This window comes from Thunnus maccoyii, chromosome 3 (assembly GCF_910596095.1).
Source record: "Thunnus maccoyii chromosome 3, fThuMac1.1, whole genome shotgun sequence".
NCBI lineage: Eukaryota > Metazoa > Chordata > Actinopteri > Scombriformes > Scombridae > Thunnus > Thunnus maccoyii.
This window is the reverse complement of record NC_056535.1, coordinates 3,567,730-3,583,826: the sequence shown is the minus strand read 5'-3', so window position 1 is coordinate 3,583,826 and position 16,097 is coordinate 3,567,730. Positions and strand designations below refer to the sequence as shown.

Here is a 16,097-nt window from a genome sequence, read left to right as displayed (position 1 = left end):
TATATATCTACATAAAGAGCTCCTGGGCTGTGGCTCATCTGCTCCTCTTAAACAGAGTCCTGTTGCCTCTGTGGTGAGGCTGGAGGTGACAGCCGGCCGGGGTGGCAGTGATCACTGGTCTGTTTGTTCCACAGTTGTTGAGCAAAGACCTGCATGAGGGTCATTTGTTTCACATGTGCCATCATGCTTCATACTTTATTCTACATCAGACCTACACATGTTTTCTAGATCAGAAACATAAAAAGATGAAACAACTGCCTGCAGCATAATCCACTGTCACACCAGTCTCACTTGTAGTTTCTAGATGTAAAATGTTTCCCAAAAAAACTAATGTTACGGTCTACAGCAGGAAAGACAAATTAGTAAATTTAAATTTAAGATTTTTTAATATATTCTAAGGCCTTTTTGGGGAGCAATGAATTCAATGCTTTTGAAGACTTCAAGATTGCAGATAACCAGTCAACAAATCAGCCACAAAACACTTATGAAGCAGGCGAGGATTCAGCCTACATCGCAATTTTGAAGAATTACACTTGTCAATCATGAATTGTTTGATAACTTTTATTAACTTTTGTTAAGCAGTTATTTTACTGACAGACCAAATCAGAAGTGGCTTCTTTATTCACATCACTTGTAAAACTGGCAGAGTGCTGAAAACTCCTGCATACAAATATTTACATAGGCTTACTGGGTTAACTTAACTTTTTATATAAATATCTGCATGCTCATAACAACTATGATCAATAGTGCATGTTTAGGACATACACTGCCTGGAACATTAGCTTATTTGTCTGCAATCACAGCATTGGATTAAACGTGATAATATGACAATAATAAGATAAGAAAAAAACAATCATCCACTAGTGAAAAATACATGAAAAATACCTGCTACACCTATTGTCAACCCGTTTGAGTGAGGAAAAACATAATAATATACATTCATAATGAATTATTTAGTTTGATGATTGTGGCTGTGGCTTACAGTTACACTAACAGTACTCAAGTTGCTGTTATGTACCAAAGTCGACCTGTTTTGGCCTGTTTGGTCTGTTTACAGGAGAATATTTGGACCCTGGTAAATTGTCCATTATTGCCGTCACAGCATCTGGTTTTATCTCCCGTTCCTTGAGCTCAGCTGCTCTCCTCCGCTCACCCCCTCCTCTTCTACACTCAGAGCCACTCCGGCGCCTCTCCGATACATCTTGTCTTTCTGCCGCACTTTTTCTCTGCTCTGAGCCACTCCTTTTCCTAACCCCCCCTGTCCTGTAGTCCAAAACCTCCCCCCGTGTTCCCAGCTGGTCCCTCCCAGCCCCGACACTCAAGTCCCTGGCAGAATGAGGCTTGGTGTTAGCACCTTGAACAGGATTGCGAATGTTGCCCAGAGCTTGCATCCGTCTCATGTGGCTGTTGGCCCTCACGGGGCTGCTGAACCTAGGAGCCCGGTATGCTGAGCCTCTGTCTGAGGAGTGCACCCGGCTCTCACTGTAGCTCCTTTTAGGAAGCGACACGGGGCCCCTGCGCTCCAGCATTGGGCTCAGTCTTGACTGAAGGGTGTGGCTGTGGGTGGAGCGGCAGCAGGACACGCCACAGGTGGTGTAGCGGATCCGGCACAGGGTGCAGGCACAGCCAGAGAGCAGGGCAGAGTGACTGGCCAGAGAAGAGAGGAAGGTGAGGGGGAAGGCACGCTGACACTGGAGGATACACTTTGGAGAGCTGAGGCGTGACGAGGCAGCGGCAGGTGACCTGTGGCAGCTGGATAAAACCTCTGATACAGCTGACTTCCCACTCTCCTCCTGGACAGTCTGGATCTGGCGCCACTCTAGCTGCAGTAGCCTCTCCAAGTACCTTTCCAAAGGGCCCACAGGCCTGGGTCGAGGAGCCCCGCGGCCCTCCATGTTATAGAAAACAGCCAGCTGACTGAGGCTCCAGGAATTAAAAGGTGGAGGCAGGAAGTCTGGGAAGTCAAACCCACCATGGCCGTGTCTCCTGGGTCTTCGGCTGCAAGAGGGAGAGTCTTCAGCTTCGATGACCTCTGGCCGCAGCTCGAGCTGTGGAGGAACCTGAACAGAGGGCAACACAGGAAGTCTCTCTGAGTCTGACAAGTCAGTGTCACTGTCGCCTTCTCCATGGCCACTCAGACATCCTGCCTCCTGGTTTGGTGAGCGTCTCTCCAGCAGATCAGGACTGGAGTCACACAGGCGGCGGTGGGGAAAGGCTGCTGTGCGTCTGCTCCCTCTGTGCTTCTGCTCTCGGTGGCCGCAGCGCTGAGCAGCCTGCTGGACCTTCTGCTTCATCTTGTCCTCTGCAGGAGGGCACAAGGGATGGGACTTTGACTCTGAGGTTCCCTGAGCACTGGAGGGAAAAGTACATTTTATTATCTTAGCATCCAGGCTGCACAGAATGACGTAAAAGTTGCACAAACAGCCATTCTCACCTGTGTTGTGAAATATTGCACTTGGTCGAGGTGGTGTTCGGCTTGTGCTTTCTTCTTTGCTGCACCCTCTGTGATTACAGAGAGACACTATTACACCTGCACACATTTTCTACCAACACTAGGGCTGCAACTACCAATTATTTTCATTATACTGTAGATTAATCTGTTGATTATTTTCTCGATTAATCGATTAGTAGTTTGGGCCACAAGATGTCAGAAAATGGTGAAAAATTTCGATCACTGTTTCCCAGAGCCCCAGGTGACGCCCTCAAATGTCTTGTTTTGTCCCGACCAACTGTCCACAACCCATTTATTATCGTAGAAGACTAAAGAAACCATTTTCACTTTTGAGACGCTTTTCTTGACAAAAAAAATGACTGAAAATGATTAATCATTTATCAAAATAGTTGTTGATTTATTTAATAGTTGGCAACTAATCAATTAATAGTTGCTGCTTTAACTAATACGTGTTCATTATGTAAATAGGCTACATCATTACTGCAAGCTAAGGCAACAACAAAAAGGATTATTTTCATTGTAAATGAATCTGACCATTATTTCTTTGATTAATCATTTTTTTAGTCTATGAATTGACAGAAAATAATGAAAAATGCCTGTCACTATTTCCCAACGCTCAAGGTGAGGTCTTCAAAACACTTTTTATTATTATTTCATTCTCCTTTGACTCCTAAAGTTATTCAATTTACAGTGAATACAGAAAAAAACATACAATACTCACATTTGAGAAGCTGTTATCAGCAATATTTGGCATTTCTGCTTGAAAAATGACTAATCAATCAGCAAAATACCGTAGATGCCAACTTATTTTCTGCTGATCCACTAATCCATTAATCAACTGATCGTCGCAGTTCTACATCACACTTACTTTCTCATGATTATTCTCTTGACTTGGGCGCGTGTGCTGTGGCTGCAGTGACTTCCTCTGTGACTGCCGTCTACCCATTTTATTGCTTCAGAAAAATATGAAAGATTAAATATTAAACACAAGCAATGACCTAAATATCACCTATCGCATACAATAACACAAATGAAATACAGAAACAGTAATATATCCCGTGAATTGTTGGTCCAATATTGGGGTTCTGTTTAGTAATCTATCTGCACACACGAAGCACAAAAACAGCGTTTAGAGATCAAAGCGCATTGATACAAGAACAAACATCTCCGCGTCGCCGGTGATGCGACAGGGGAAATGAAGAGAGCGTTACACGCATACACAGAGCATCCCTGTCTCCAACATATATTATCCTACTGAATAATCATATATTTCACGTTACCTGGCCACATTAGGCCTGCTGTTGCTCCACTGCACCTTTTTCTTCCATTCCCTCTCTGTGATGGAGAGCCTCTCCAGACATTGTTGTGGCATCCGCTCCTGAAGGATTGTGCCCATCCCAGCCTCCGACGGGCACCAATGAAATGGGCGAGCGGGCTGTTCACGCGAAACACGATGGTGTGATCATAATGAGTGGGGACCAGAATGCACGAGACGCATCCTCTTCTTTGATTAAATTATTGAGCCTGGTGAAGGATTCAGCTGCCGTCCAGCAGAGGGCAGTGCACTGTATGTGATGCTCCCATAGGCTCCACCTGTTCTTCATGTGTTAAAGGACAGGTTCACAATTTTTCAAGTGTGTCTTAAAACAACAGTCAGGTGCAGCTCAACAGGGAAACACTGTCTGAGGAAACACAAAGAGGGAATTTGATGCTAAAAAGACTGTAAATGAGACATATATCAATCAATCAATCAATCAATTTTTATTTATATAGCGCCATATCACAACAGAAGTCATCTCAAGGCACTTTTCACATAGAGCAGGTCAAGACCGTACTCTTTAATATACAGAGACCCAACAATTCCCCCATGAGCAAGCACTTGGCGACAGTGGTAAGGAAAAACTCCCCTTTAATGGGTAGAAACCTCAAGCAGACCCCGGCTCTTGGTGGGCGGCCATCTGCTTTGACCAGTTGGGTTGAGAGAGAGAAAGAGAGAGGGAAAGGGGGAGGGGGGACAGAAGAAAAAAATCACAACAACAACAACAACAAGCACAAGCAGCAACAGCCAGGGAAGGATGCCATCAGGACTGTGAAGGACCGCGAAGGTTCGGCCCGGGAGTCAGGTTTTCCTGTGAGATGAGAAAGCACAAAAAACTCCGGGGAAGAAGCAAAGTTAGTGACATGCATTGATGTTACATGAATGCATACAGATGGAGAGGAGGAGGAGGAGAGAGGAGCTCAGTGCATCATGGGAAGTCCCCCAGCAGTCTAGGCCTATAGCAGCATAACTAAGGGCTGATCCAAGGCGAGCCTGGTCGGCCCGAACTATAAGCTTTATCAAAAAGGAAAGTTTTAAGCCTACTCTTAAACATAGAGAGGGTGTCTGCACCCCGGACTGAATCTGGTAGATGGTTCCATAGAAGAGGAGCCTGATAGCTGAAGGCTCTGCCTCCCATTCTACTTTTAGAGACTGTAGGGACCACCAGTAAGCCTGCATACTGGGAGCGCAGTGTTCTAGTGGGATAATACGGTATTATGAGCTCTTCAAGATATGATGGTGCCTGAGTTAGTCATATCCACATGATATGACTAACTCAGACTGCTGAAGCCTCATATAAGCTTCACATCAACTTTTAAATGTGTTTTTACTTCAGCAGGGGGAGCTGGGACATGTAGTGCAAAGTTCAGGTGAGACGGGTAAGGTTAGATAGTGAGGACAAATGCAAAACTTCATTGTATCACAATAAAGGGAGTTAATCTATGGAACAACTGTAATGAAGAAATGAAAACATGTAGAACATTAAGTACGTTTTAACAAATATTTAAAAATAACATTGAACAGACAGAACGGATGAACAAAGAGGTTGACTGGAATAATATGATTTTGGTACCATGTGTCTTTTTTAACTTATGTTGTATTTGTTTGTTGTTATTGTTTCTCTTGTGTTGTTTTAAATGTTTTTGGCCTTGATTTGATTGATAAAGTATATAAAAAAGGGGTTGGACAATAAAAATTCTTTACACACATCATTCTACACCCTTTTCAAACATTGAATGGTTATTATTTATGTTGTTTACTGAAAGTATGCTGTTATTTTTATTTGTTTGTTTTTTTCCGCTGCCTATGTATTTTATTTTGTTATTTTAACATGTTTCGAAATTATTACAGATGTAGGGACAGGAGCCACAGTGATTTTACAGACGGGTCAAAGGATCCACTAACATCCACTAACAGAGGCAACAGGGGCAGCAGTGGTGACTCCCAGTCATCAGACTGGGAATCAGTAAGATAACATCACATTATTTGAGTGTGTGTGCTGTCGAGCTAATTGCAGTACTTTTACATTAGATTTGGCAGAAGAAGTGACAGCAAGCAAGATACTCATCTGTAGTGACTTGGTGTCAGCACTGTCAAGCATTAAATCAGGATCAGGCAGTAATCACAAAGATACATCATATGAGCTGTTAGTAAAGGAGGCAGTCAGGAGAGATTATGTGGATATTAATGTTAAACTTCCAAATTCAGAGGGGAAAAGCATAGCTTGGAGGGAAATAATCAAACTGGCAGCAGCATTGGGGTAATGCAACAAAAGGAAGACACTTATGTTAAATACAAAATAAGGTAGGAGTGGTGAGAAATAGTAAAATCAACAGGAAAGAACAAGTTATTATAAGTAGATTAAGAATTGGTCACAGCAACCTGAATAGTAGACTTTATCACAGGAAAACACCCAACCGGCCATCGTCATCAGTGTCAGGAAAAAGAAGAAGGGCAGTGCTTACAGGGCTACAGAGGTAAAGACCAGTGGAGGTCACGGTTAAAGATCTACTTGAGTGTGGGGACACGGTGGAGGGGAAAAAAACAACTGATATTTAGATTTTTGAGAGAAACTGGACACATTACAAGTGGTAATAGATTTGGACAACAGTGGGTAATTAAATACAGAGGGAGTAATGCAACCAAAAAACTTACTTTGACAAGAAGTGAACGCTAGCAGCAGAGCCACGCCTCCGCCATTTTGGACTAAAGGCGACTACCTTATTATCAAAGACCTTAATGACGCCAGTACAACGTCCTGCCTACAGAGTGCCATACAAAAGTACAATAAAATTCTTTCTATTCTATTAATATTAAATGCCTCTACATAAATGGCCTGTGTTGAACAATGTTAAAATATGATCAATATGTACACTGTTATAACTATTTACTTATACTTAATTATGTATTTGTTACATTTATGACAGAGTAAAAGCAGAAATTTGTAAAACATTCATTGAAATTTTTATTTAGCTATTAAACAACAAAAACTTTCAAATCACGGGTTCAGATTTACAAATTCTGAGTATTCCAAATAGAAAGACATAACATAACATAACATAACATAACATAACATAACATAACATAACATAACATAACATAACATAACATAACATAACATAACATAACTTGTGGTCGCTTCTTAGGATGACGCCATGACGCTGCTTCCGACTTCCGTGAGATTGAACTGTTGTTTACACATGTGTTTACACTCTTCGTCTACGCTCTCCTCTACATTCTGCTCTAACCTCTTCATTTATCTGTCTGGCTATGTTATTATTCCACGCTTAGTTCACATAAAACTAGATTCGCTAGTTTTCTTTCTGAAACGACATTGGCGTTAGTGGCTAACGTTAGCCTTTCGTTGTCACTCTGTTCACTAGCTTCGAGCTTAGCCTAGCTTAGCAGTTAGCTTTGTGAATCCACAGGTGCATCTTCTCGTCCTCCAAAATGGCAAATAAGTTACAGCAGCTGAGAGTGTTTGTTAACGAGCGACTGACAGCTGCGGCGGAGGAAATCTTCAGTGCTGTGGAAAGGACGATTTTAGAGTATCGAAATGACATTTATCTGTCCAAGGAGGATGTGAAACACAGCGGGCTGCTGCTACTAGCTGAAGGTTTGAACCGGCAGGTGCAGGTGGAGGTGTTCACTGCAGGTTAGTCCGCTCTGTTGTGAAAATGAGTCTACTGTGGTCTTAAGAGGCTGTCACTACGAACACAGAGCTTGTGATGCTTTATTCGACGTGTGGCCAACTAGGGTGAATTAGAGTACTGTGGGACAATTTTTGCAAGTATCACTTCAGCAATATGTTTCTTCATGAAGCCAATACATAATATCCACACAAATTACCATTCTGAAATCCCCGAGGTGTTTTCTACTCATATCAGAATGCAGAGGACTCAGAGAAAAAATGGCAAATATAAAAGTGTTCATGTGCCAAATTGTCCCAAATGATGTGCCTTTCCTAATGTGGGACAGTTGAGGCTGAAATATGGGACACTCACTGGGAGGCTGAAAGGTCTAAATCACCTTAATTCATACAATAAAAATTTGTCTGGTCAGTAACACTCAAGGCCGAAGTGCATGCTCATGTTTGGTCATTTCAGTAATTACAATGTTTTAGCTGTTACAAACAGTATAGTAATGTATTATATCATGTATTAGTAATACTGTTTGCCACCTGCCTTATTTTTAGGCAGGTGGCATATTACACAAATTACAAAAATTAAGCATTACAAGTCAAAGACCCCTGAATAACTATTGCTATTGCACATTTAATGTGCTGGAATGCATATTTCACCAATTTAAGAAAGTACATGACTGTCCTACATTAGTAAAACCAACTGTCCCACATTTCAAACAACATTTAAACCACATTTTCTAAAGTGGGACAATGGAATAAGTGACAAAAAATATGAAACATGTTTTCACCATATTATAGTATATTTTGATGCATGAATATATCATAAACACAATCTTAAACATTGCTTCATTTATGATAGATTTCCTTAAAGTCCCACTTTTCTTTTTTCTCCAGTTTTTTACATGATTGCATAAACAGCTCCCAATAATGATCCTGTTTACTTGACAGAAAATATAAAGAAAATAGGGCTGCAGTTAATGATTATTTTCATTAACAATTAATCTGTTCGATTAGTGGTTTGGTCCATAAAATGTTAGAAAATGGTGAAAAATGTTAATCACTGTTTCCCAAAGGGTGACATCCTCGAATGTCTTTTGTCCACAACCCAAAGATATTCAGTTTACTCTCATAGAAGACTAAAGAAACCAGAAAATATTTACATTTGAGAAGCTGGAATCACAGAAATTGGACATATTTTTCTAAAAAAAAAAAAAAGACTCACAACCTTTAATTTAATAGTTGGCAACTAATAGATTAATCAGCTATTCATTGCAGCTCTAAAAGAAAGTAGAAGAATATTGATTACCTTGAACAAAAGTGTTGTCCTCTTCCCTGATTTTGCAGAAAATATTTCTTTATCCACCTTCTGCCGTGATAACTGCATTTACCTGGATGTTGCTGTGTTTAGCCATAACTGTGTAGTGGAAGAGGACCTCACTCTTGTGTATATTGGTAATTGTGACAATGACAAACTTACACTATGTAAGTGGTATTATTAATAAAGATATACAGTATAACATATCATCATCATCTAATCCTTGCATTAGAACACACTTGTACATGTGTCATATGTTATATAGATGTTTCTGCTGATTTTTTTCATTGGTATCTCATAAAGTTACAATACATGGTATGGATGAGTGGTAAGGGAAAACTGAAAGTGTTAAAAATAATATTCTATTGAACACTTTCTCCCCAGTCTCCCAGGAGGTCAGCGTTTCTGAAGCAGAGGCCTCCACCCAGCCAACACACAGTGCAGATGCATTTCCAGAGCCTCAGGAACACCAGGCCAGCCGGGACCAAGAGAAACTGCAGGACCTGTCACAACGTGATGCTGTTGCTTGTTTTAAGTATGAACAGAGCATGCAGCCGTCCTCTTGCTGTCAAACCCAAACTGAGACCAGCAGAGAAGAAGAGCTTCTTCCCATCTCTTCAGCTGAGTGGTTGAAAACAGAGGAGGAAGAAGATGGCTATGGAGGATCAGAAACAGCCAATTTCTGGCAGCCGCTCTCCTCAGATAGCATGGATGAAGATGATACCAGTGATGCTGAATTTACACAGAGAGGAGGATCTAACTCATGTTCAAAGACAGTGAAGTCAAAGAAAAGGGCAAAGCAAAGACTTTTGGGAAAAGCTCTGGTGAGCCCTCATATCGAACAACAGCAATGTCTACTTCGAACCCCTGTCTCTGCTAACGTGATGATGCAGATTCAAGCCAAGGCTGCAACCTTACCTATGCATCCAGCTTTGCTTACTGGAAAGAAGAGGAAGAGATGCCAGTGCTGCCCTAACAAAAAGGACACCAAGACCAGCACCGTTTGCATCAAATGTCAAAAATACATTTGCAAGGCACACACCCAAGCATTCAAATTCTGCCCATCATGCATATAAACATAATAAATATAACTTTTTTTATATATATAGCACCTTTCAAAAACAAAGTCACAAAGTGCTTCACAATAGTTACAACAAATACCATCAGTTAAGAAAAAGCCATAAGATTAAAAGTGAGTCTTAAGAAAGAATTTAAAAGATGACACTGAGTTCCACAGCTGAGGGGCCTGAACAGCAAAGGCCCGGTCACCTTTATTGAGAAGTCAAGATTTTGGAACAATTAGTAGGGCTCTGCTGGTGGATCTGAAGCAGTGATCAGGCTCATAGGGAGTTAGCAGATCACAGATACAGGCAGGAGCCTGAACATTCAAGGCTTTAAAGGCCCCATGAAATAAAAAATACATTTTCCCAGTTTTAATCCTGTGTCCCTGTGTTAATTGTTCATTTATCTCTTTTTTTATGCCAAATATACTGTCGGCGGCCACTTTATTAGGAACACCTGCGCAACCTAATGCAATCCAATACAACAGCTCCGCCATAAATGCTACATTTACGAAGTTTATACATTTTCAGTTTTTGTTGACATTGTCAGAAAGGTGATAATTCTACTTGTGTTTATTATTGAGGTCATAGTGGGTGGTGGTGGTGTACTAGAGTGCATTATATTGAAAAGTGTTCCTAATATTTTGGCCGCTACATGTATGTTAATGGAGTGGACAAAATATAAGGAACACCATTCATCACTGAAGCCAACGTAGCTCTTCAGACAGCTGATTAAGACATTATGGTCGACTGTGTCAAAGGCTGAGCTGAGGTCAAGGAGAATTAAAATTGAGTACAGGCCTGTGTCAGCTGCAAGGAGTAAGTCACTGGTGACCTTGACCAGAGCAGTCTCAGTGCGCTGTAGGGAGTGGAAACCAGATTTAAGTTTTCAGAAAATTTGATTGTTCCTAAAAGAAATCAATTGAGTGGAGACAGATTTTTCTAAAATCTTCAATAATAATAAATGGCAGCTTCGTGATGGGTCTAAAATGACTTAAAATGGATTTAGAGAGGGCTTCTTTAAGAGGGGGTAAACACTGGTAGGTTTAAAATAGGAGGGGGGAAATAGCAGTAGACAGAGAGTAGTCAATAATGGCTAAACAGCTTTTAAAAACCAAGTGAGAATGCAGTTTGTAGGGCAGGTGGATGATTTTCCAAGTGCAACAGTGCGTTCATAGGTTGACGTTGAAGGTGGGCAGGAGTCAACATCAACCTCTCTGATTTCGTTGTTAAAGTGTTGGTGAATCTCCACTACTTTGTTACAAACTAATCAAGAACTTCTTCACATCTCAGGGGAAGATTCAACTGACCGGCTAAGGTGAGGGGACCAATCACAGAATTAGCAGTTTTAAAAAGGGATTCTGGGATTTTGACCCTGTTTAGCAGTTCAGAAAAAGAGGTGTTCCTTGCTTCTTTGATTGTACACTGATAAGTGAACATTAAATCTTTTAGAGAAGCAAGGGAAAGACTGAATTTATCCATTTTCCATTTCTGCTTTGTCTTCCTGCACTGGCTCTTTAAGATCTTTAATTATTCATTCAACCATGGCAGAAAAGAAGGTTTCAGCTGTTTATATCTGACTGGAGCTGCAGAATCTAATATATTTGTACAGGAGCTGTTAAAAACACTGACAAGCCCCTCTATGGTGAGGCCATGTTGTTCACTGGTGTTAAATATGTGTTTGAGGCACTATTGTTTTTGAAAATTAAACTGACTTTTCTCCTTCTTTCATAGGAAAGTATATGCAGTCAGTTTTAACCCATAACACAACAGCTGTAACAATAATTGCTCATTTTAACATATAAGAAAATACAAACAGGTTATTTGGGGAATTATTTAGTTTATCATCAGCCTCTCAAGGTCCTGTAATATATTTGCCTGTTCTGTTCATCATAAGCAATAAAATAAATTGTGCCTATTTTAAACTGAAAACGATGTGTACATTGTAAGTTACATTGTGGTCCAAGGTTCATAAAATATCAAAGTAATTATATACACTGATCAGCCAAAACATTATAACCACTGATAGGCGAAGTGAATAACATTGATTATCTCGTTAAAATGGCACCTGTCAAGGGGTGGGGTATATTAGGCAGCAAGTAAACAGTCAGTTCTTGAAGTTGATGTGTTTGAAGCAGGAAAAATCAGGTTTTCCTTTACATCATGTGGGCGGTCGGGTGCATGGGGAAGAGATGGCACCAGGATGCACTATAGGAAGAAGACAAACCAGTGGAGGCAGTGTGATGCTCTGAGCAATGTTCTGCTGGGAAACCTTGGGTTCTGGCTTTCATGTGGATGTTACTTTGACATGTACCACCTACTTAAACATTGTTGCAGACCAGGTACACCCCTTCATGGCAACGGTATTCCCTGATAGCAGTGGCATCTTTCAGCAGGATAATGCACCCTGCCACACTGCAAAAACTGTTCAGGAATGGTTTGAGGAACATGACAAGGAGTTCAAGGTGTTGCCTTGGCCTCCAAATTCCCCGGATCTCAATCTCATGGAGCATCTGTGGGATGAGTTGGAAGAACAAGTCCGATCCATGGAGGTCTCACCTCGCAACTTACAGGATTTAAAGGATTTGCTGCTAACGTCTTGGTGCCATACCAGAAGTCACCTTCAAAGGTCTTGTGGAGTCCATGCATTGACGGGTCAGAGCTGTTTTGGTGGGACAAAGGAGACCTACACAATACTAGGCAGGTGGTTTTAATGTTATGGCTGATCGGTGTATATTTATAAATACATATTAGGACAGTTTAGTTATTTTCCATTTTTATTTCCATGTTGTTTGATTTTAAAGTCCGCCTCCATTAAAAAATTGTTTTACTTAATATTACTTGACTTGGATTTGTTTTCGTCTCTGTGCAGAATGATGTGTGCGCAGTTTTTTTTTCCTTTCATCTGTTGAAGAAGGAAGGCTTCCCTACATGTGCACACCTCACATCTGTTTAACAAGTGTACCAGTGAGCAGGATTTGTAACATTACAATTAGTTTTGGAGCCAATTGTGGTTGAGTATTACACTTACACAAGTGTGGTGTGGAAACTTGAAGCCTACAGTGTACATACATTGAGAATGGACTTCAGAACCGAAGAGATTCTGTTAAAACCTGCAGACTGAGGATCGGACACTGCGGGATAAACCAGTACTTGCACATTTTGGGAAAACGTCCTACTGGATTATGTGAATGTGAACGTTCTGAAACAGTCAAGCATGCAAATATAATACAGAAAGGAAAACTATCAGATTGTCAGACTTAGGAGTCTTGTCATATTCTATTAAGTCTTTCTGCGGCCAAAATGAGAACCACCAGCTGATCACAAAAGCAGTTTTACAGTTCCTGCATGATTCAGTGTTATATATGAAAATAAGTGTGATTGTGTCTGTTAAATTTTGTCCTGCGGAGGGCAGTAATACACCGCCAAAATCTTACATGAAGAAGACTTCCTACAAATCGATAACTGCTGTTTACACTCTCTGTTGACACCATGGTCTACACTCGGTCTGGCTACGTTATTATTCCGCTAGATTCGCTAGTTTTCTCTCTGAAACGACATTGGCGTTAGTGGCTAACGTTAGCCTTTCGTTGTTACTCTGTTCACTAGCTTCGAGCTTAGCCTAGCTTAGCAGTTAGCTTTGTGAATCCACAGGTGCATCTTCTCGTCCTCCAAAATGGCAGATAAGTTACAGCAGCTGAGAGTGTTTGTTAACGAGCGACTGACAGCTGCGGCGGAGGAAATCTTCAGTGCTGTGGAAAGGACCATTTTAGAGTATCGAAATGACATTTATCTGTCCAAGGAGGATGTGAAACACAGCGGGCTGCTGCTACTAGCTGAAGGTTTGAACCGGCAGGTGCAGGTAGAGGTGTTCACTGCAGGTTAGTCTGCTCTGTTGTGGAAATGAGTCTACTGTGGTCTCAAGAGGCTGTCACTACGAACACAGAGCTTGTGATGCTTTATTCGACGTGTGGCCAGCTAGGGTGAATTAGAGTACTGTGGGACAATTTTTGCAAGTGGCACTTCAGCAATATGTTTCTTGATGAAGCCAATACGTAATATCCACACACATTACCATTCTGAAATCCCCGAGGTGTTTTCTACTCATATCAGAATGCAGAGGACTCAGAGAAAAAATGGCAAATATAAAAGTGTTCATGTGCCAAATTGTCCCAAATGATGTGCCTTTCCTAATGTGGGACAGTTGAGGCTGAAATATGGGACACTCACTGGGAGGCTGAAAGGTCTAAATCACCTTAATTCATACAATAAAAACTTGTCTGGTCAGTAACACTCAAGGCTAAAGTGCATGCCCATGTTTGGTCATTTCAGTAGTTACAATGTTTTGTAATGTTTTGTACAATGCTGCTACAAATAGTATAGTAATGTATTATATCCTGTATTGGTAGCCTATTGGTAATATTATAATTTGCCATCTGCCCAAAAATAACAAAAAATGAGCATCTCAAGACAACTGAATAACTATTGGTATTGCACATTTAATGAGCTGGAATGCATATTTCACCAATTTAAGATCATACATGACTGTCCCACATTATTAAAACCAGCTATCCCACTTTTCAAACCACATTTTCTAAAGTGGGACAATGAAAAAGTGACAAATAAAAAAGATGAAACATGTTTTCACCATATAATAGCATATTTTTATTATAGCATAATCGATTAATTAACTAATCGTTGCAGCTCTAAAAGGATATATTAATTTGATTACCTTGAGCAAAGGTGTTGCCCTCTTCCCTGATTTTGGACATATTTTTCTTTAAAAAAATGACTCACAACTATTAATTTAATAGTTGGCAACTAATCAATTAATCAACTAATCATTGCAGCTCTAAAAGAAAATATTATGTTGATTACCTTGAGTAAAGGGGATGCCTTCTTTCCTGATTTTGCAGAAAATATTTCTTTATCCACCTTCTGCCGTGACAACTGCATTTACCTGGATGTTGCTGTGTTTAGCCATAACTGTGTAGTGGAAGAGGACCTCAGTCTTGTGTATATTGGTAATTGTGACAATGACAAACTTACACTATGTAAGTGGTATTATTAATAAAGATATACAGTATAACATATCATCATCATCTAATCCTTGCATTAGAACACACTTGTACATGTGTCATATGCTGATTTTTTTCCTTGGTATCTCACAAAGTTACAATACATGGTATGGATGAGTGGTAAGGGAAAACTGAAAGTGTTAAAAATAATATTCTATTGAACACTTTCTCCCCAGTCTCCCAGGAGGTCAGCGTTTCTGAAGCAGAGGCCTCCACCCAGCCAACACACAGTGCAGATGCATTTCCAGAGCCTCAGGAACACCGGGCCAGCCGGGACCAAGAGAAACTGCAGGACCTGTCACAACATGATGCTGTTGCTTGTTTTAAGTATGAACAGAGCATGCAGCCGTCCTCTTGCTGTCAAACCCAAACTGAGACCAGCAGAGAAGAAGAGCTTCTTCCCATCTCTTCAGCTGAGTGGTTGAAAACAGAGGAGGAAGAAGATGGCTATGGAGGATCAGAAACAGCCAATTTCTGGCAGCCGCTCTCCTCAGATAGCATGGATGAAGATGATACCAGTGATGCTGAATTTACACAGAGAGGAGGATCTAACTCATGTTCAAAGACAGTGAAGTCAAAGAAAAGGGCAAAGCAAAGACTTTTGGGAAAAGCTCTGGTGAGCCCTCATATCGAACAACAGCAATGTCTACTTCGAACCCCTGTCTCTGCTAACGTGATGATGCAGATTCAAGCCAAGGCTGCAACCTTACCTATGCATCTAGCTTTGCTTACTGGAAAGAAGAGGAAGAGATGCCAGTGCTGCCCTAACAAAAAGGACACCAAGACCAGCACCGTTTGCATCAAATGTCAAAAATACATTTGCAAGGCACACACCCAAGCATTCAAATTCTGCCCATCATGCATATAAACATAATAAATATAACTTTTTTTATATATATAGCACCTTTCAAAAACAAAGTCACAAAGTGCTTCACAATAGTTACAACAAATACCATCAGTTAAGAAAAAGCCATAAGATTAAAAGTGAGTCTTAAGAAAGAATTTAAAAGATGACACTGAGTTCCACAGCTGAGGGGCCTGAACAGCAAAGGCCCGGTCACCTTTATTGAGAAGTCAAGATTTTGGAACAATTAGTAGGGCTCTGCTGGTGGATCTGAAGCAGTGATCAGGCTCATAGGGAGTTAGCAGATCACAGATACAGGCAGGAGCCTGAACATTCAAGGCTTTAAAGGCCCCATGAAATAAAAAATACATTTTCCCAGTTTTAAT

At 40.8% G+C, this 16,097-nt stretch overlaps 3 protein-coding genes across 3 annotated transcripts; 2 read left to right on the top strand and 1 right to left on the bottom strand.

Moving 5' to 3' along the window:
* Positions 1–545: 545 nt before the first annotated feature.
* Positions 546–6,576, bottom strand: LOC121894093. The gene is made up of 5 exons (XM_042406436.1): positions 6,426–6,576; positions 3,733–4,050; positions 3,321–3,405; positions 2,435–2,502; positions 546–2,352 (listed from the first exon to the last, which is right to left on the bottom strand). Exons 2-5 carry the CDS (start codon positions 3,846–3,848, stop codon positions 1,011–1,013), a joined length of 1,611 nt encoding a protein of 536 aa, XP_042262370.1. The 5' UTR covers positions 3,849–4,050; positions 6,426–6,576; the 3' UTR covers positions 546–1,010.
* A 321-nt stretch (positions 6,577–6,897) lies between these two features.
* Positions 6,898–10,165, top strand: LOC121894224. Its single transcript, XM_042406662.1, has 2 exons — positions 6,898–7,425; positions 9,113–10,165. Exons 1-2 carry the CDS (start codon positions 7,221–7,223, stop codon positions 9,802–9,804), a joined length of 897 nt encoding a protein of 298 aa, XP_042262596.1. The 5' UTR covers positions 6,898–7,220; the 3' UTR covers positions 9,805–10,165.
* Positions 10,166–13,126: 2,961 nt separating this feature from the next.
* LOC121891011 lies at positions 13,127–15,735 on the top strand. The gene is made up of 2 exons (XM_042403721.1): positions 13,127–13,670; positions 15,044–15,735. The coding sequence occupies exons 1-2, from the start codon at positions 13,466–13,468 to the stop codon at positions 15,733–15,735; spliced, it is 897 nt and encodes a 298-aa protein (XP_042259655.1). The 5' UTR covers positions 13,127–13,465.
* The last annotated feature ends 362 nt before the right edge of the window (positions 15,736–16,097 follow it).

Bases quoted from the DNA above. Each gene is read 5' to 3' on its own strand.
- LOC121894093 (XM_042406436.1), bottom strand. From the start codon at position 3,848: ATGGGCACAATCCTTCAGGAGCGGATGCCACAACAATGTCTGGAGAGG. The intron at 3,406-3,732 runs GTAACGTGAAAT...ATTTTTCTGAAG, and splicing joins AGCAGGCCTAATGTGGCCAG to CAATAAAATGGGTAGACGGC. The intron at 2,503-3,320 runs GTAAGTGTGATG...CTGTAATCACAG, and splicing joins AAGAGAATAATCATGAGAAA to AGGGTGCAGCAAAGAAGAAA.
- LOC121894224 (XM_042406662.1), top strand. From the start codon at position 7,221: ATGGCAAATAAGTTACAGCAGCTGAGAGTGTTTGTTAACGAGCGACTG. The intron at 7,426-9,112 runs GTTAGTCCGCTC...CTTTCTCCCCAG, and splicing joins GGTGGAGGTGTTCACTGCAG to TCTCCCAGGAGGTCAGCGTT.
- LOC121891011 (XM_042403721.1), top strand. From the start codon at position 13,466: ATGGCAGATAAGTTACAGCAGCTGAGAGTGTTTGTTAACGAGCGACTG. The intron at 13,671-15,043 runs GTTAGTCTGCTC...CTTTCTCCCCAG, and splicing joins GGTAGAGGTGTTCACTGCAG to TCTCCCAGGAGGTCAGCGTT.